Below are 20,786 nucleotides of genomic sequence, written 5' to 3' on the forward strand. Positions count from 1 at the left end.
CACTGGAATGTGGCGACTAGGGGCTTTTCACAGTAACTTCACTGAAGCCTACTTGTGACAATAAGTGATTATTATTATTATTAATCTACTGCATTCACTGCTCACAATACAGTCCCTTCTACATTAGAAAGACCAAATGTAGGTTGGGTGATCGCTTTGCGGAACAGTTTCGCTCAGCCCCCAAGCATGATCCTGGACAATTGATTACTTGTCAGTTCAATTCACGATCTTGCTCTCATTCTCACATTTCTGACTTCAGCCAACTATAGTGTTCCAGTGAAGCCCAACACAAGCTGAGGGAACGGCACCTCAGCTTCCCATTAGATACTACTACCTCCTAGACTCAACATTAAGTTCAACAACTTCAGAGCATGAACTCCGTCGCACATTTTGAATTTTGTTCCCCCAAGTGCCACTCTGTATTTTGTTTTCATGTTTTTTGCTTTCACACAGCGCTGACCTTTAGTCTGCTATTTTGCTTTCACACAGCGCTGGTCTTTATTCTGCTATTTTGATTTCAGATGGAGCTGATCTTTATTCTGCTTTTAACGTCTACTCTGGACCAATGTTTTGTGTCTTGAATACTATCATTGCCACCCCATTTGCCTTTTGTTCCATGATATCTTTGACATTTATGCTCCCCTGCCCTTTAATCTATCTGTGACCTTCTCTTTTGTTCTGCCTGCCCCCTCCATCACTGTGCTTGGAAATCCATTCCAAGTGTTAACCACTCTCTGAAGAGGAACCTCCTGATATTAATCCAAAAATTATCTTTTATAGTTTGAACTTGTATCTCTTGTCCTACTTGCACTGTTTAATGTAATGTTCAGGGTTAATCTTTTACATACCTTGAACTATTTTATACACTTCGATAAGATTACCTCTCAGATGCCAAATCTCTCCAGACTGTCTTCATAAGAATGGATCCTTTTGCATCTCAAACCAGACCTGGAAACAATACTCAAGGGATGGTATGACCAGAGAACTAAGCAGTTTGATCACAATTTTGTCCGATTTGTATTCTACAGCTTTTTCTTTGTGGATCAATATTCTACCACAGATGCTGGAGATCTGGGGAGAAAAAAGGTGCTAGAAATTCAACAGATCTGGCAGTATTGATTCTCTCACTTCTCCCGCATAGTCATGAGTAGTCAAGGTACTGAGAACATTTTTATTCAGCTACTTTGGTGGTTGGAGTATTTTCTTCCCCTCTGGGTTCTCTGATGGATGTAGTGGAATCCTATCAAACTAATTGCCATTTATAGCAAACAGTCACTAAGAATATATTTTTAAGTTTTCCAAAACTTTAATTGACCTGATAATAAACTTGCAATGTTCCTGTCCTGATCAGTATATACTGATTTGATGATCATCTTAATGGTACTTCTCAATTGTGGAAAGACAATTTCCTCGGTTATAATATTATTAATCTGTAACATTATGATTGAGTTGTAAAGGGCCAATATGCCGTTCCTATCTCAGTCTGCACCAAATTATATTGTTCCATCTGTTGCTGCTGATTTACATTTGGATTTCACATTCATTGATGGCTCAAATTTAAAATTCCCATTTGGTTAAAATGTTGCTTGGCTTTGCTACACCCAATTTCTGTAACCCCCAGCAGCACAGCCCTCTGAGAACTCTGTATTCCTCTAACTCGGGCTTCTTATACATCCTAACTTCATTCACCCCATCACCTGTACCCATGCTTTCAGCCATCTGGGCCCAAAGCTCAGAAATATCCCCAAAATACACAATGAGCCCAGTGGTAGCAGCCACGCTGAGAACGTGGACCCAGTTGAGACAGCACTTCGGGATAACCAAAATGTCCCCTATTGCCCCCATCTGCGGCAATCACAGATTCCCCCAGCCATGCTAGATACCACCTTCAAAAGATGGAGGCGGGACGGGGGCACACTGATGGTCAGGGACTTTTATGTAGCGAGCAGACTGGCGACACGGGATGAACTGGCGAGGAAGTGGAAACTAGCAAAAGACGGGAATTAAGACACCTCCAAATAAAGCACTTCCTCCGCAAAGAGACAGTGGTGTACCCCAGGGCCCCAGAAAGCACCCTACTAGAGGACCTGATAGGCACAAGCAGCGAGTAGGGGGGGCTATGTGGGAAAATATACAGACAGCTACTGGACAGAGCCCGAACACCACTGGACGGGACCAGACAAAAATGGGAAGATGAACTGGGGACAGGGTTAGGATGGGGACTCTGGAGCGAAGCACTGAGCAGGGTGAGCTCCACCTCCTTCTGCACAAGGCTAAGCCTAATGCAGCTTAAAGTGGTGCACAGAGCACACCTGACCAGAACCCGAATGAGCAGGTTCTTCCCGGAGGTGGAGGACAAATGTGAGCGGTGCCAGAGGGGCCCAGCCAACCACACCCACATGTTTTGGGCTTGCCCCAAGCTTGCTGGGTTCTGGACAGCCTTCTCCTAGGCAATGTCCAAGGTTGTGGGGGTGGTGGTGAAGCCACGCCCAATAGTGGCAATCTTTGGGGTATCGGAGCAGCCAGAGCTACACATGGGGAAGGGGGCTAATGCCCTTGCTTTCGCTTCCCTAATCGCACGCCGGAGAATCCTGCTCGGCTGGCGATCGGCAGCACCACACCTACAGCTGCAGACTGGCTCGCTGACCTCTCGGAATTTCTCCACGTGGAGAAGATTAAGTACGCCATCCGAGGGTCAGAGGAAGGCTTCCTGGATACTTGGGGGCAGTTCGTCGGCCTGTTCCAAAATCTGTTTCTTGTTGGTGTCATAACGGGTTGCTATTCCTGCCAGAGGCAGGAATTAAACCGTTCTGCGACCCGTTAATGGGATGCAAATGACGGTCTGACCAGAATTGTCTTCCCCTGTCCGATTGTCCAGAATACGTCTGGACTAATGTGGTGTGGAGATGTCAAGACTGGAGAGATCATGAGGCAACCTGCGGAGACCATAAACCCTGAAACACCATGTGAAGCATCTATCAAGTGGACCTTCTATCTTCAGGATCTTCCAAGAGGTCTATCTTCCATTGTGTCCAAGCGCCTTTTAAATATGGTGCAAGGATACGATGGCATGACGAGAGCCACCCAGCCCGCCCTGCCACACTAAACAGCAGAAAACTCCCTGACTGCATAATTAATTAAGCTAGCATTGTGCAATATGCTGTGAATTCCCACCAGCCTCCACGGCAGGAATGTCTTCCCTTCCCACACCCACCACGGGAACAGTGAAAAGTTCCACCCTAAAGTTTATCGTGAATTTTTTTAATGTTTTATTTATTTAATTTTTTTTCCAATTGAGGGCCAATTTAGCGTTGCCAATCCACCTACCCTGTACATCTTTTGTGTTGGGAGGGGTGAGACCCACACAGACACGGGGAGAATGCGCAGACTCCACGCAGACAGTGACCCGGGCTCGGGATCGAACTCTGTACCTCAGCGCCGTGAGGCAGCAATGCTAACCACTGCGCCACCGTGCCACCCATTTATCTTGAAATTATAAGTTAAATCAAAGCCATTTCACTTCCTCCACCCACTCTATTATCTATTTATTGTTAGCCTTTCCTGAAACAATCTCTTCACAATTAATGGGGCTTGAAAAGTAATGTTTTGTTTTTAAAATTCTACTTTCATCAGCAGAGGTGATCATGCAATAGTGGCATTTTCTCCATGTAAGCTGTGATAGCAGCTTCTTATTTGATCTTGCTTTGTGTTCTCCATATTCACTGGCCAGGAGGGAAAGCTCTATTAAATGTCTGGATGCTGTGTTTAAAAATAGCAAGTGACAGAGTGTAAGTAAGTCAAGAATAGTCATTTGGTAGTACAGAACTTGAGTATTGTTGAAAAAAGATACATGCTGACAAAAATTTTGTCTTGCACTTATAAGGACAGTGCAAGAATTTTAAATATATATATTTTATTCCAAGCACAAAAGTTTCCACAATCATATAAAACACATACAACATATAATAGTTTGTTATTTTTAATCTCTATAACCTAACTAATTTTACTTCGAAAACAACCCCCAAGCCCCCCCCCCCCACCCCCCTTAATTGATGGCGATAAACAGATCTTTGTAAATGGAGATGAATAGCTTCCACCTCAAATGGATTTCCTCCTCCCACCCCCTAACTTAATTTTCTCCATTTGCCGGAATTCTGCCACATCCCCTAACAAGCCGACGCCCTAAGTGGAACCTCCACCCAAGTAGGATTTGTCGCCAGGCAGTCAGATAGGTAAAGGCCATGACATCGGCCCCCTCCCCCTCCAGCAGCTCCAACACGCCGAAAATTACAACAGGACAGGGTTCCAATCTCATCCCACAAAGTCTCAAACACCGATCCCCGGAACTCAACCAATTTCGGGCAGAACCAAAACAGAGGCACATGATTCACCGGCCCACATGCGCACCTCTGACTATTCTCCACATCTGGAAGAAACCCACTCATATGCACGCTACTCATATTACCCGTGAACCACTTTAAATTGAATCAGCTCATCCTGGTGCAGGAGGAGGTCGAGTTCGCCGGTATTTGACTCCCAGCCCCTCCCCCCCCAGTGCCACTCCCAACTACTCTTCCCACTTCCCCTTTATCTCTTTGAATGGAATCTTACCTGTCTCCATAAATATCCGAGTTCTCTCTATCCCCAGCTCATCGTATGACAACAATCTATCCATCAGCGTATGCCTCGGGGGGGAACAAAGGAAACTCTTTGCAAATCCAGTCCCACACCAGCTCAGACCTAAATTTGCCCCCTTCAGGAGCTGGTATTTATCCTCTACTGCTCCAGTCCTACGAACCTACCCTCCACAAACAGATCCCTGACACTCTCAACCTCTTCCAGCTCCTATAAGTTATGTCTATCCCCGACGGTGCAAATCTATGATTTTGACAGATTGGCGTCAAGCCCGATGTAACCCCAATCCGAAATGCCGCCTAAGTTGATTCCAGATTTTAAGGGATGCCACCACCACCTGGCCGGGGAGAATGGGAGAGGGGCAGTGACCTATGCCTTTAAATAAGCCTCCACGCAAGAAGCCTCCTCCATTTGCCCCCACCCCGACTCCCCCTCTCCTCACTACTGCCGCACCTTTTCCACATTCGCTGACCAATAGTAATACAATACATTTTACCCAACCCCCACCCACTCCCGCCGATTGCCTCTGCAGGAAGGCTCACTGCATCCTGGGTGTCTTACCTGCCCACACAAAGGCCAAAATTAACTTATCCACCCTCATAAAAAAATCCTTTGGGAGGAAGAGCGGGAGAGACTTAAATATGAACAGGAACCTCAGGAGAATGTTCAGGGAAAGTGGGAGGATATCCCACCTCCTCAGGTTCCCTCTCACCCCCTTCATTATGTAAGTCCTATGTTTTTTTCATGTATGGAACAATCTGTCTGGACTGGACGCAGAACGATACTTTTCACTGTACCTCGGTACATGTGACAATAAACCAAGTCAAATCAAAATCAAATCAGATTAAGCTGGCCAAGTTCAATTTGTGCATTATGGCCCACTCACGAGCCACCTGAATGCCAAGATACCTGAATCTCTTTTTTGGCCAGTTTGAATGACAAGGTTCCCAAGTCTGCGCAACTACCCAGGGAATTTACTGGGAAGACCTCACTCTTGGCCACATTATGTTTGTATCCTGAGTAGGATCCAAATAACAACCCCATTATCTCCCCCATACATGCGAGGAACCCAAATGTACAGCAACAGATTGTCTGCATAAAGGGACACCGTATGCTCTTTCCCCCCCCTTCAATGCCTCTCCATTCCTTTGATGACCTAAGTGAGATACCAAGGGTTCAATAGCTAATGCAAACACCAACGGGGACAATGGGTGTTTCTGACTCATGCCCATATGCAGACGGACGTATCCCGAGCTCACTGCATTCATCCTAACACTCGCCATGGGGGCGGAAATAACAATCTCACCAATATCGAAGCCCCAGCCAAAATCCCACTCACCATCACATACCACCCTCCCAGGGCCAGCACTATATTGCCCATCGCAAAAGCCACCCTCTTGTTGAACAGAATCGCAAACCGTCTCAACTTCGAATCAAAACCCGAGTGGAATGTCTGGCCCACCCAACCCTTCTTTCACCTCGTCTGATCCTTCACCTTTAAATGTGTCTCCTGCAAGAAGACAACGTCCGCCTTCAAGCTCTTCAAATGAGCAAACACCCAAGATCTTTTAACCAGACCGTTCACCCCCCTCACCATGGGTCTCTCTGCACCCCCCTCCCCTCTGTTAAGTTCTGCTTTCCCAACCTAGTAATGAGATCTCGCTAGATCCAGGCCCACCTCGAGATCAGGCCCAAGCAAAATGGCTGTCGCCTCGGTCCCCACCTATACCGAGCCACAAAGACACCTGCATCACCAGCAGACTACCCTCCCAACTTCCGCCAGCTCCCCACCCCTCCCCCTGATCCCCGCTCCCCTTCAAACGCTTCACCCAACCAGCCACCTCCCAAGTACACCCTCTCTCCCACTCCCGAACAAAGACAATCAACCCATCCCGGGCACTCTGCCTCCCCCCCCCCCCTCAAACATGACCCCCCCCCCACCTCCGGCTTCCCGCTGCAACCCCCTCCCCCACACTGCTTCCGGTTACTAGCACCCCTGCTAGTCTGGCGACCCCCACCTGCAAAATCACACAAAGGGAACCACCCACAGAGCCCAAAATAGCCCCCCCCCCCCCCCCCACTCCCTCACCCAAACTAGTGCAATTTAGAAAAACAGATCCAGATCCCTCCTGCCCAAGCCCCCTTCCCAAATTTCCCAGCAGGGGATGTACGCAAGACTGGAACAATCCCAACATCAACCCTAGTGGAAAAAACCAACATTTCCAATCGTAACACCTCCACTCAAATTATAAAAACATCAAAACAGTACTTTCTCAACATTTGTCCTCCCCCAAACCATTCTTCCGAACAAAGTCATGTGTCGCCTCTGGTGTATTAAGATAATGTTCTTTTGAATGCGACCCAGTTTTGCCGGGTACAGCATCCCGAAGTGAACCTTGCTCCTAAAGTGCCTGGCCATATTGAAGCCCACTCAACGTTTGGCCACGTTGACCCCATTGTCCGATAATTGTATATTGGATGACCATCCCAGCTACAGTCTCACATGGACTTCGCCCACCACAAAATCTGCTCCTTCTCCTGATACGTGCAACCGAATGATCACCGCCTGCAGCAGTTCTCTAGCTCTCAGCCTCTGCCGCGGCCACCAGGTGGCCAGGTCCACCTGCGAGGGCTTCTTGAAGACCCCATCCCCAACCGGCTTCCCGAACATCGTCACCACATAGTCGGTGGCGCTCGTGCCTTCGATCCCCTCTAGCAGTCTAACTATTCTTAAGTTTTAATGCTTGGATCGATTCTCTTGATCGTCCACTCTGGCCTTCAACACTTTGTGGCTCTCTGACAATATTGTTACCTTTGCCTCCAGAGACACGATCCAGTCACTGTGATCGAGACCTTCTCCACCTCCCAAATCGTCCCGCCCTGCGACTCCATGCATTTCTCCACCCTCTCCAAAGCCCCGCAATGAGGAGGTACTGCTGCCTCAATTGCCCTGGGGTGGTCCTCTTGCACCTTCTGCCGGTGCTTCTTGCTTCTTAAATTCCCCCTAAATAAACTCCATTAAAGGCAATTGGTAGGCGACGATGACAACACGGCAAGTTCCGCCATACTTTCCTTCGCTGCGCCACGAGGATCATCCAACTCTTGAGCCGGGGCTTTATTCGATTTGAACCTGGTATTATAACCCACCGACATCCCAGATCGGAGGAGAAACCAACAAGCTTCAAATGCTTTGTTCTGTTTCCCACCAAAGTGCCCGCTAACCGGGTAGAAAGGGCCAAAACCTAAACCTCCAAGCGGGAGCCACCTTGTGTGCAACCAATCAGCTCATGGTCACCACTGGAAGTGACAGTGCAAGAATTTAAAAGGGAACAATTTATACTGCATGAGAAAATACGTGCTGATTGGTTGGCGAGTCTGCTTAGATTGGTTGAAAGGTTGCCATGGCAAATGCACCAGGGTGTTATTTCTCCCATAATTTTGTTTGCCAACCAATCATTGTCACCACCCTTTGAGGGCGTATACAGCTGGAGTGCTTTGCAGAACAGCTGGATTGCAAAATCCTTCCGAAGCTGTTTTCCTGGCGCTGGCAGGGGATGTATTGGTCTTGATTGCTCACACCCATTTCAAAACATTGTGAATTTGTTTTATTAATATTGCAATATGGTGACTTGATTAACACAAGTTTGGCAAGAATTGAAAACGTATTGGACAACACTGTTCCAGATGGTAGAGGTTATGGATTTGGGAGATGCTCTCGAAGAAGCTTTGGCGAGTTACAGCAGTGCATTTTGTAGATGATCCACAGTGCACTGAAGGTAAGGAAGGAGTGATTGTTTGAAGTGTGGATGGGGTGGCATACAAGTGGGTTAATTTGCCTGGATGATGTTGAGTTTCTTGACTGTTGTTGGAGCTGCACTCATCAAGGTAGGTGGAGAGAATGCTATTACATTCCTGACTTATGCATTGTAGATGGTGGAAACGTTTTGGTGAGAGAGTGAGTAATCTGTCGCAAAGTACTAACCCACTGACTTGCTCTTTTAGCCTCAACATTTATGTGGCTGGTCCAGTTTAGTTTCTGATCAATGGACATTGTGAGAAGTCTGATGATGGGGAATTTGTTGATGGTAATGCTGTTGAATGTCAGGCTGAGATGTTAAACTCTCCTTTTGTTGCAGATAGACATTGCCTGGTCCTTGAGTGGCACAAATGAGCTTATCACTTCTCAGCCCAAGCTTGGATGTAGGCATGGATTGCTTTGCCTTGTTTTTGTACTGGGGTATGCCAATTTAAGACAGTCCATGAGAATATGGATTACTGAGCTCATGAAATTAATATTTATCCCAGCTACTTTATCTATCTCTAATGTCCCTAGTCTTCATACCAAATTATACCCATTGTTAACCTTGATCACTAGGTACGTTTATAATCTGGATTTGAAGAGCACCCCACCTAGGCCCACTTACATGCCCTATCCCTGTAACCCCACCTAACCTTTTAGACATTAAGGAGCAATTTAACATGACCAATCCACCTATCCTGCACATCTTTGGACAGTGGGAGGAAACAAGAGCACCCGGAGGAAACCCATGCAGACACGGAGAGAACGTGCAAACTCCACACAGACAGTCACCCAAGGCTGGAATCGAACCCAGGGCCCTGACGCTGTGCTAACCACTGTGCCAGTGTGCTGAAAATGGAAAACAATGGAAAACAAAACAAAAATAGTTTAGATCCGATGCACCTGATAAAAGATCACAGGCTCTTCTAGAGAGTTCCACCATTGAGTGTATCTTGTTTTGCCCCCTTTCCTCTACAGAATTTATTATATGATAGTGTCATGGATCTTATCCCTCATAGTAGGAATATTTTAGTTGGAATTGGCCCTCCTTTTCCTAAGATGATTAAGCTCTATTTGGGAAAAAATGTGTAACTAAATTAAAGACAATTTTGGTAATTTGCAGCTGCCTGCATAACTTTTTAATTTCTCACTAAAGATGCAGCACCGTTTTGTAATACTGCAATCTACACACAGTCATCCTGGCACATTCCAGCCTCCTCCCTTTACAGACATGGGGTCTGTTTCTAAATAGGCAGGTAACATCTAGCTCCATCCATGGGCGGCACGGTAGCACAGTGGGTAGCACTGTTGCTTCACAGCTCCAGGGTCCCACGTTTGATTCCTGGCTTGGGTCACTATCTGTGCGGAGTGTGCACGTTCTCCCTGTGACTGCGTGGGTTTCCTCCCGGTGCTCCGGTTTCCTCCCACAAGTCACGAAAAACGTGCTGTTAGGTGAATTGGACATTCTGAATTCTCCCACAGTGTACCCGAACAGGTGCCGGAATGTGGCGACTAGGGGCTTTTCACAGTAACTTCATTGCAGTGTTAATGTAAGCCTATTTGTGACAATAGAGATTATTATTATAACTCTGTATTGTAACCCCTCTCAATGTCGTCAAAAACCAAGTCACAAGAGAGCCAGAAATACTTCCAGTTGAAATTCAGAAAACTTAAGCCATTTTACATAGCTCCTGGCAATAACGTCTCGCTCTGGCTGGAGCTGCTGATCATTTTTGGTCCTATATTGAGTCACAAACCCCTTATCCTATTCATTACCAAGAATTACCTTTGCATGCTTGGCCTACCTGCCGTGCCAGTTAAACTCTCAACAATGATTTATTGCCTTCGCGTTCTTTTTATCTAAAGACCTCTTTGATTTGCTCTCCAATTTGTCCAAAACTTCAGACTAAGTGTAACTAAACCCATCAGCCAACCTCTATTTGTTCCCTGGTCCGCAATTCTATGAATTCAAATTGTCACTCTCCTTTATAAATCCTACCATGACCTCCTTCCATTTTAACCTCCCAGTGCGGCAACTTGCCGCGTCGCTTTTCTCTGGAAACACCTTTTCCTGAGTACTTCTCCCGTCCCCTCTGCCTCTTCTTCCACCATTTCACCACTAGGGCCATTACTACGTCGAAGGGCGGACGTGTAATTAAATCAGTGTTCATGCAAATCTGAAGAAAACATTGGGGCAGGTTTATAACCACAGGGATGTGATTTTGCCGCTGGTTCCATCTTTATTCACAGAATGTAACGGAAAAGAGAACATTCAGAATGTAACAATGTTGCTGCAATGAAACTGGCCACAAACTAACTGCAGAGCCAGGTCTGTTTTACAACAGAAAGACTGGGCCAGAAGCAATATGATCACGTTTCCCCCCTATTTTAGTTGTTTTTTGAAAGACGGTTGCAGCTATAAATCATGTAGAAATGTCTGGGACAGTTTGTGCTGCTCGTGATTGTGTCCTGATCTAGTACTGTAACCTGAATCGATGTTTAAAAAAGAACCCAAAATACTCCCCCTACACCAACCCCGAACTCTCTCACCATGTTATGGAAGTGCCGATTGTACACGGCTCTCATTCACTGCGTTGCAACCTTGTGGGTCGTTCAGTGGAGCGGTTTTCACGGTTTGCCGAGCTGAATGAAGTTTGGCTCCGGGTTGCTCTGGGCAGGGGAGGGGGGCTGTCACTGCCACGGCCAATGGGCGGAGCTGCAGGCTGCGCTCAGGCAAATGGACAAGGCGTTCATCCAATACCGACACGCGGGGCTATCTTTCAGGCTGAAAGCTGCTCAAAGCACGGCGGTCGCTTTGAGCTGAAGAAGGACACCAAAGTTTGATTTCTTGTCGGTAGTTTCTTGCAGGGCCACCTAGGAAGGAGCGGTCAAGGTGGAGAAATCGCCGAGCGCTCTGCAAACCCCCCCCCCCCCCCCGGGATTACTGAAATCTGCTGTCTTTTTACCAAGTCTCTTGAGGAATCCCTGTCTGTAACACATCACATGCAAGCTGTAAACTCCAAACATGACGTTACCAGGTATTTTTTTTTAAACTTCTTTCAGTCTCAATGACATTTATTGAAAGACAATTGAATATGCCTGCTTCCTGACAGCTTGAAGGCAAATCGTTGCTAAACCCGTTCGGATTGAGTTTGACATGTTGCTTCAACACAGTTTGTTGCATTCTTGCTGATGTTGGGCGGGCTGCTCCTATGTCTTTCTATCATTGCCCTTCGAACCAGTGCTCAGCTGCACTCCAGTTTGAATCATATGACTTGCCTGAGACTGGGGACTGCCTTCAGTCTGGAATTAGCTGGGCTTCATTGCCAGCCACGTTTCAAAACCGTGATTGAATTCGTTCCCAATGTATTTCCAGTTATTGGCTGATTGCATCTGGGCCGGGGGAATGCTCTTGTTTTGCTATCTATCCGGCACTAGCTACGTTTTGACTGGGAAAGCCAGACTCGGAAGTAATTCAGGATGTACTTATCTCAAAGTGGAACTTCAGCAAACTGTTTCAATGTTCATTTTCAATCTCGGTCCATGCACTCCGCCCGTCATTCCGGAATACGGGACTCCTAGTGCTGTGGGGCCGCGTTAATCATCAGTAGTTTGCTGTGACGGCTCACAAGTGTTTGTTTTCACCCCTCACTTAACACAGAAACTCATAAAGGAAAGTCAAGAGAAGGGGTAGAATAGTGACACTAATCGAGAGAAGTAAACTATCATGTGTATGGAGGGTGTAGTGTGGAGCAGCGGAAGTAAATATGCCAGGGATGACCACCAGTCGTCATGTGGACCAATATATCCAAAGTTTCTCATAGGAAAGCATTCTATTTTATCATTATTAAAGTTGATTTGTCTTGACCATACTTGCTTTGGGTAATATTGCTAATTATATTTTTGTTTCACTCCTACCAACCCCGCTATTCAATCCCCTGGAAACTAAGGTTATAATAATCTTTATTCCAAATCCCTGCTGAATTGAATTCCACATCAAGTAATTTTCATCCTTTACGCTTGTCCTTGCTGACATACATTGCCCCCGTGTTAATATCCTTCTGGTGTTGTTCCCACTCATAGAATTCCTACAGAGCAGGAGGCCATTTGGCTCATCAAGCCTGCACCGACCTTTTGAATGAGCACTCAACCCCTTCCATCCTATCGCCTTAACATAGAACATACAGTGCAGAAGGAGGCCATTCGGCCCACCGACTCTGCACCGACCCACTTTAAGCCCTCACTTCCACCCTTTCTCCGTAGTCCAATAATCCCTCCTAACCTTTTTGGACACTAAGGGCAATTTAGCATGGCCAATCCACCTAACCTGCATGTCTTTGGACTGTGGGAGAAAACCGGAGCACCCAGAGGAAATCCACGCAGACACGGGGAGAACATGCAGACTCCGCACACAGTGACCCAGCGAGGAATCAAACCTGGGACACTGCACTGTGATGCCACAGTGCTAACCACTATGGTACTGTGCTGCCCACAACTTAATCTGCTCATCCCTGGACACTAAGGGGCAATTGATCAATCCACATGGTCAATCCACCTAACCTGCATATCTTTGGACTGTGGGAGGAAACCGGAGCACCTGGAGGAAACCCACGCACACACGGGGAGAATGTACAAACGCCACACAGACAGAGACCCAAGGCCGGAATTGAACCCGGGTCCCTGGTCCCTGGCGCTGAGGCAGCAGTGCCACCGTGTTGCCCCATTATCAGTTTTACAATTCTCATCCTCATTTTCAAATCCCTCCAACTCCTGGCCCTTCCCTATCTCTATAATCTCCCCCCGCTCCACACACCTTTGAAATCTCTGCACTCCTCCAATTCTGGCCTCTTGAACATCCCTGATTTTAACTGCTCTGCCTTTGGTGGTTGCGTCTTCAGCTGCCATGGGCCCGAAGCTCTGGAATTCCCTCCCTAAGCCTCTCAGCCTTGCTTTTCTCCTGTGACACACTAGTCAAAACCTCCCTCTGACCAAACGTTTGGTCATCCGCCTGAATGTCTCCTATATGGCTCAGTGTCAAATGGTGTTTGATAATGCTGCTGTAAGCACCTTGGGACATTTTATGTTAAAGGTGCTACATGAGCCATTTTAGTAGCAATAATCATAGATCTGTTGCCATGATCTTGCCCCTGCGGTAGGGAACAAGCTAGTAACTGCCAACATCAACACCATTGTTTTAATCACTATAACCCTCAAGTTATGCTAACCTAGTTATGCTGACCTACCATTCTATCCTCCAAGGCTGCCTAGCCTCTGTCTTACACTATCATTCTTCCTCCCTTGCTCCCCTCTATCCCTTCATCTAGTAAGGGAGCCGGGGAGCAGTGGGGACTGGGGGTTTGGTAAGTGAGGTGTGTGCGCCAGGCTCCACCCTGTAAATCAAACCACTAACAATAAGGAAATGCGGACAGACAGAAACAGTATTATTACAGGTTACATAGAGAGAAATGCAACAGTAATATTAAACAAAATTTTATCCAGCTTTTTTCAAAATTTTGAATGGATCAAAAATGAATTGGTATGAATATTGGGTTTTATATAGGGATTCTAAATACCTGTATTGCAGCACCACTTAATATGCTGGGCTGGAGGCAAAGCTGATAAATTGGGCTTGGCAAAATTCAATAGTGCAACAAATCAACTTTTGACCAAGACTTTGCTATTGAACAATAGCTGGGCGTAAACACTCATTTCCTAGGACTGGCAGGGAAACCCTTGCATGGGCTGTTGTATTGCTGGAATTTGTTTTTTCAAAGATTCTTCCAGGCACATTTTTAACTATTGGAATAACTCTCTTAGTTATGATGAAACTGCCAAGTATTTTACACACTGAAAATTGTCAGGAATTTAACATCCTGGCCTGCATAGATTGGGTTTAAAATCTTTCTGGTGCTTAATCTGATAAATGCCCTTTTTTTCTACAAGAGCAATTTGCACTTATGTAGATACTTCTTGTGTTAAATACATTGTCTTTTTAGTATTTAACAAGGAAGAAACCTGGATGCTGAGCTAGAAGAAAAAGTGACACCAGGTTGGGGGAGGGGAAAGATGGAATGCATGGGGAAAAGGGAAGGCATTGCACAAGTTTGTTAAGATATGGAGGGGCAGCAAGAAGACCCAACGGTGGAGAAAGATGGTAGTGCAGAACAAGCATTATTTTGGGAGGCTGCAGAATAAAGAGTGTGGGCGGGGATGTGACAATTTACTGAATATGGCTTTCAAAGGTTTAGCTTTGGGTCGGAACAGATGCTGGGTTAGTGCCCCTCTGAATTTAGCCTGGTTGCTTCTAATGTCAGTTTTTTGAACCCAAGTTCAAATTTTCAAACTGCCATGCTGGGATTGGAACTCATTGGATTATTAGTTCAGACCTCCTGCATTACTTGTCCATCAACATATTGAAAATTAAAATACAAACTACCATTGTAAAATATTTCCCCTCAATAACATAAGGGACCATTATTTAGAGGATGGAAGTGTGGAATAAGAAGCAATCATTTGGACTGTTTGATGCATCTCACTTGATTTTTCCCTGTACAATATTCTAAAGTTATAATGCCCTATTTCCCACTCTACCTTCATGCACTCCACCCCCTCCAAAAAGAGGGTAACAAAGGAAAGTAGAGCACATTGATAAAACCTGATTTTTTTTTAATGAGCTTCTTGAGATTTATCATGATTTTCAAAACCATCTCCAGTAGAAACTCATTTTTGTATAGTTTGCTCGTATTTGTCACCAGGCTAGAGTATAACAGTAAACTCCTTTGCATTATGTTCCCGTAACTCTGCAATTTCAGATGGAAACCTTCATAAAGAGCTCACCCCTCCTAGATTTGAAATGACTTTTACAAGTTTACGTGTAGCTACATAATTTATGAAACCTATCGTGTGCTGATCTTCAAATAATGCCACAAGATCCTTTTACGCTGACATGAAAAGGTTTACAGGACCTGCGTTTAATGTTTTATCTCCATTTCCAAAAGTGACCGGAGCATGAACTCATAATGTGCTCGCTCGCTCTAGACTGAAGTGTTGTACTATTAACCAATCCAACTGACACAGGTGGAGCCAGCATGTTCTTGAAGATTGAGCCCATTTGTTTGCACTTGGTCCCTATGGGCTTGATTGGGATGGGGAGGGGCGGGTGGGGGGGGGGGTCTCTGATGTTTCTTTGTCTGGGGGTCAGTTATTTGATTTCAGATTGACTACGATTTAATCCCCTGTCCTATGTCTGGTCTTCTCTCTTCTGTGAGTTGTGTGTCTATACCAATTGTTTGCAATGGAGTTTACAATGCTAATTATTGTGTTATGCTCTGGGTCTGAATGCTGTGTGTGTGGGAAGGAAATGATTTACAGATCCATTATAACTGTCTAGAATTTGTGACTTCTGATTTTGCAGGTACATAATTTCTATAACAGAGCCTGATATAGCAATTCCAGACAGACTGTCCTTAATATCCGAGAACCTTGAAATGAAGGTATAAGGGGAAGGATAAAACGTAGCAAAATGTTTTTTTGAATGAACCATGTATGATTACACAGTTATGCTAAAAACTGCAATTTTACATTTCTAATCAACATACTTTTAAAGTATGCTCACTCGTTCCCAAAACTACAATCTTCTCTGAGGCTGTGGAGATAGTTGAACATTTGTGTGAGAAACTGCTTGAAAACATTTAGTCACAAGTTTTCCTGGAATTGCGTGTGTGAAGATTTAAGTCAATACTGTCATGTCAGTACTATCGTGATTCGTTAAATACTATATTTTTATAGAGCTTCATTTTAAAAAGACAATATCAAGATGGCTTCTGTGGACTACCAGATGTTTTTGTGGATTGAATTTGCCTTCTCTCTCAAGAGGACAAGGATGTCTTTGATTGTGACTCCCTATTGGTTAGGTCAGGGTATCAGCAATGCCCCTCGACACCTTAATTGTAAAGCTGTAGATGTGCCTTTTAAAACACAAAAGACTTTGGCCAACTAAAACCACAGATGGGAGAAGAATCCGGCCTGCTGATGGAATTATCAAAGTGCTTTATTTTAACCATGACTTGACACTTCATGTCAGGTCACCTGGTGGTGGCAATCTTTGCTCTCTGCTAAAAAATACCTCAGAAATTCAAGCCAACATCCAGACTTTCAGGAGAATTTCATCAGAGAGTGCTGCAAAATAGCCATCAGATCACCACAGTAGGCTAAGCAGCCAAGTAACTGCCTGTCATATCTAATAGAATCCGTACAGTGCAGAAGGAGGCCATTCGGCCCATAGAGTCTGAGTCTACACCGACTGTCCGAATGAGCACTCTTCCCGGGTCCACTCCACCACCCACCCCACCCTATCACCGTAACCCTGTAACCTAACCTGCACATCCCTGGACACTAGAGGACATTTTAGTTTGACCAATCCACCTAACCTGCACATTTTTGGGCTGTGGGAGAAAACTGGAGCACCTGGAGGAAACCCATGCAGACACTTGGAGAATATGCAACCCAAGGCCGGAATCAAACATTGGTCCTTGCTGATGTGAGGCAGCAGTGCTAACCATTGCCATCACATATTGGAAGTGACAGAATTACTTTCTCCTCTTACCTGTTTCAACTGAAAAATCCACGCCAGAGCAGATCAACAAGAACCTTTGCAGCTACTGAGAAATCTCGAATTCTTTGGGACCTTCATTCCAACCAATGCACCAACTCAATGGAGAAACATCAGGCCTGCAACAATATCGAGACTGTGTTAAATTCTATTTTTATAATGAATGTTTTATCTTCATCTGTATCTATTTGTGTTTTTGTGACAGTTTGTATGAGTGAAGGGAATGCGATATCACATTTTTGCTAACCTCTGGGGTCAAGTGTGTGCAAAAGAAAATTACCTTTTGTCATTTTTTAATACACAAAAACTTGCTGCTGGGTTATTAAAATTGAGTTAGTCACTCCAAGGATAAGAAAATGTAGCGACCCACGTACAAACCTCTTGATCACCGGTAAATAGAAAGAAACACTAAAATGTGTCTGTGACAACATAATGATTGATACACTATTGCGTCACTCTGGTTAATACAGGATCTTGCTTACAACTAGAGTCATAGGATTGTTACAGCGTGGAAAGAGGCTCTTTGGCCCATCGTGTCTGTGCCGGCCATCAAGCACCTACCTACTCTAATCCCATTTTCCAGAACTTGGTCTGTAGCCTTGTATGAGAGACACTAACAAGTGGAATTTTAAATTATCTGAATATTTAAAAATAGCATTTCAGCTTAGACAATTTCAATCTCTTTAAATCTTTAGAGTTATATAACTTTTTCCATGTCTTTTAAAGTAAGCACTGAAAGAGTAATACTTAGATTGACAAAGAGAATTTTCTCCTGAGGATTTGAGCAAACGTTGCCCTGTGCAGCAAATGTCTCAAATAAGCTTCCCTGCTGTGTTTCAAGCTGTTTGCTTACAATGGAAATGCTGCTTTTGGTTTTATTCTGCTTTTATTCTTGGGTGGGGGGGGGGGAAATGAGTCATCTGTGCACACAAGTTCAAGGAGGACGGAAGAGAGAAACTGCTGCAGTTAATGACATATTGAGGCAATTTCAATCCGTGGTTTGAGATTAAGACCCAACTTTCTATAAACATAAAAGTGAGAAGTGATAGAGGCATTAACCCTCGTACAGGAAAGTCATTGTTTTGAATTAATAACCACGTTAGCCTGGGACTGCTGACCCTGAATGGATTAAATCTAGCATTTCCTAAAATGCATTTATTCACTAAAATGGTTAGGGTGAGGAAAAGTAGAAAAATAAGCTTTGATTCATGCACCTGATACTATTTACTGATCCCTGCCCAAAGTGCCTGTGTGCATGCACGGTTAAGGTTGAGTTTCACTGTACCATTAATTGTCCCCTCCCCTCCTCCAAATTCAATCGATATACAGGCTCATCAAGTTTGCTATCTCTGGTTAAATGTATTCATGGAGATTTCATCACATGACATTGACCTACTGTTTTCAAATGTTTTACGCTGATTTGAGTCAAAACTGAGGCAAGTAAAAGTTCAGAGCTATATTAGGAATTCTTCAGGCCTTGGGCATCATAGATATTTGGGGCCCCTACACACTGACACACACCTTCCCCTTTGGTCCATTAAAACCCAAATATAGTACAATGCATGAAGAAGTAGGCCCCTGAAATATTAATAATAAAGCAAATCAGCAGTAATAAATGAACTAGGAAGATTGATCCCAGGCATGATTGAAGGGGCAGTTGTTGAAGTTGGACAAAGGTAGCAAGACTGAGACGTTTGGGGAGAACCTAGATTTTAAAAAAGTTAATCGTTTCAAGTGAATTTCCACTGAATTTTGAATACAGTTCTGCTAAATTATCTGGTCCGTTTTTGTTTTGGGTAAAAGCACGTCCAGCGCTGAAGTCTTGCTGTGCTCTACCTCCGTGGTCTATATTAACATCACCAGGTCAGGTACAAGCTCCTGAGCGACATCCCACAGATTGCCACGTTTGGCCTTCCACTTCTGTCAAGCCTGCGTGCCCGTGGAGCAGATTGGGTGGGAGTTGTAATGCTGCCCCCACAGAAAGCGAAGCACTTCCAAGATCCTAATTTGTGAAATCAAACAGAAAATGCTACAAATGCTCAGCAAGTCGGGCAGAATGTGTGGAGAGAGAGGAACAGAGTTAACATTACAGGCCAATGATCTTTCATCTGAACTGGAAGAAGTTAGAAACTTAACACTTTATATATAAGCCAGTATAGATCGAGAGAAAGAGGTGGGGTAGGAAAGTGGAGAAGCAAAGGTGCCTGTGATAGGGTGGAGGACGGATGTCATTAAATGACAAAATTAATGTTGTCAAAATAACTCCCAGGATACATCAGTTATCACCATTGCAATGGCTAGAGACACAATTGTGAGCTGCAAGCTCTATTTCACTACTTTCTTCTGAATTGCCGTAACACTGCCTGGGGAGGTTAACTTTGCATTCCTCGAGACCGAGGACAATCTGGGAGCGCTGATACCCTAAGGCTCACATGTAGTAAACTGCTGTTTGAGCGAAGTATGGGAGGGTACTGCCACAATTTGGGACTGAACCCATAAAGAGGGAGGAGACCTTAAGAAAAAATGATTGAGCCGAGGAAATTGGTGGGAGTGACTTTCTATTTGATGACTAGTTTATTTAATTAGGCAAACTGCATTTGCAGCATTTGCAAACTCTCAATGGAATGACACCACATCTGTCTTCAGCCTGATTGTATTTACTGCACTGACATAATAAAAAGGTGCAGCTACTGGTAGGAACAATCAGGGATTACTGAAACAGCCTGTGGGAAAACACTCGTGACTTTAAAATGGGCAACTCAATGATTAATCATGTTATATTGGTTCTTCAATGAATGAAGCAGTGTTCTTGCAGTAAACTGAAATGAGGAAGCAAACATTTCTGCTTCGCCAGATTTATAAAAGAAAATTAAGAATTAACCTTTTTTGAACTTGGAACAGGATTCACTTAAAAATCTTTTAAAGGTTATTTGAGATCAGTAATTTCTGGTTACCAATGAGTCCGTTCTGATCACAAACACTCAAACAGGCTGCTGTCATTATTTTCTAGGCTATGCATGCTGCATAATGAAGGAGTCTGGTAGAAAATGCAAGTAGCTTAAGTATGTTATCATCAAGGTGGTTGAGTTGCAATCTTTTGATCGGATCAATAAACCCCCTCTTCCTCCACGCAGGCATAAATTCAGACGAGGATTCTCCATCGTCATCTCTCATTGCTTATTCATTTGAGATCTTAAGAGGCTGCTGTTATTACCTGTTGCTATAGCAACAGTTTAGGTTATTCAATGTGGTTTCCTTTAATGAGTTGTTTTGCTCAATAATACTGAGCTTTTAATACTATGGGCTGAATTTCATTCCCCACTCCCCCCAACCAGGCATGCTTTTGATAGGCGGCATGCAAAATATGATGGGTTTGCAAGCCAGTACAAATTTAGGCCTAACAAAGCCCTTAGGTGGCCAATTAATGGGAGGTGGGAAGGAAGTGGGTACATCCTTTGGGTTGGGGGGGGGGGGTGCCCGACATGTGGGGGGTGCCCGACATGTGTTCAGGTGGCAGCCCCCCTTAAAATTGTAACCCTCTTTGTGCTTCCCTGCCTGAACTCCAAACCCCGCTCTCCCACCCACTTGGTGCCCCCCCCCCCCCCGCTCAGGGTGCCCAATCCCTTCTCACCAAAAAATTGCCTTTTTCTGGGATCTATGCTATCTTCTTTATGGGACTGCTGACAGTCTCAGCAAAAGCCACTGCCCACTTCTGACACTGCTGGAACTGCAAGAGCTGCC

The 20,786-nt window shown here is 44.9% G+C and overlaps 1 protein-coding gene across 1 annotated transcript in view; it reads left to right on the top strand.

Moving 5' to 3' along the window:
- The first annotated feature begins 11,364 nt into the window (after positions 1 to 11,364).
- Positions 11,365 to 20,786, top strand: part of arhgef3 (Rho guanine nucleotide exchange factor (GEF) 3) — a 520,666-nt gene continuing 511,244 nt past the window's right edge. Inside the window, exon 1 of the mRNA XM_072472446.1 lies at positions 11,365 to 11,472. Within this exon, the coding sequence (XP_072328547.1) occupies positions 11,438 to 11,472 (35 nt within the window). The 5' untranslated portion in view covers positions 11,365 to 11,437. The remainder of the gene's footprint in view (positions 11,473 to 20,786) is intronic.

The sequence above is a fragment of the Scyliorhinus torazame genome, chromosome 13 (genome assembly GCF_047496885.1).
Source record: "Scyliorhinus torazame isolate Kashiwa2021f chromosome 13, sScyTor2.1, whole genome shotgun sequence".
Classification (NCBI taxonomy): domain Eukaryota; kingdom Metazoa; phylum Chordata; class Chondrichthyes; order Carcharhiniformes; family Scyliorhinidae; genus Scyliorhinus; species Scyliorhinus torazame.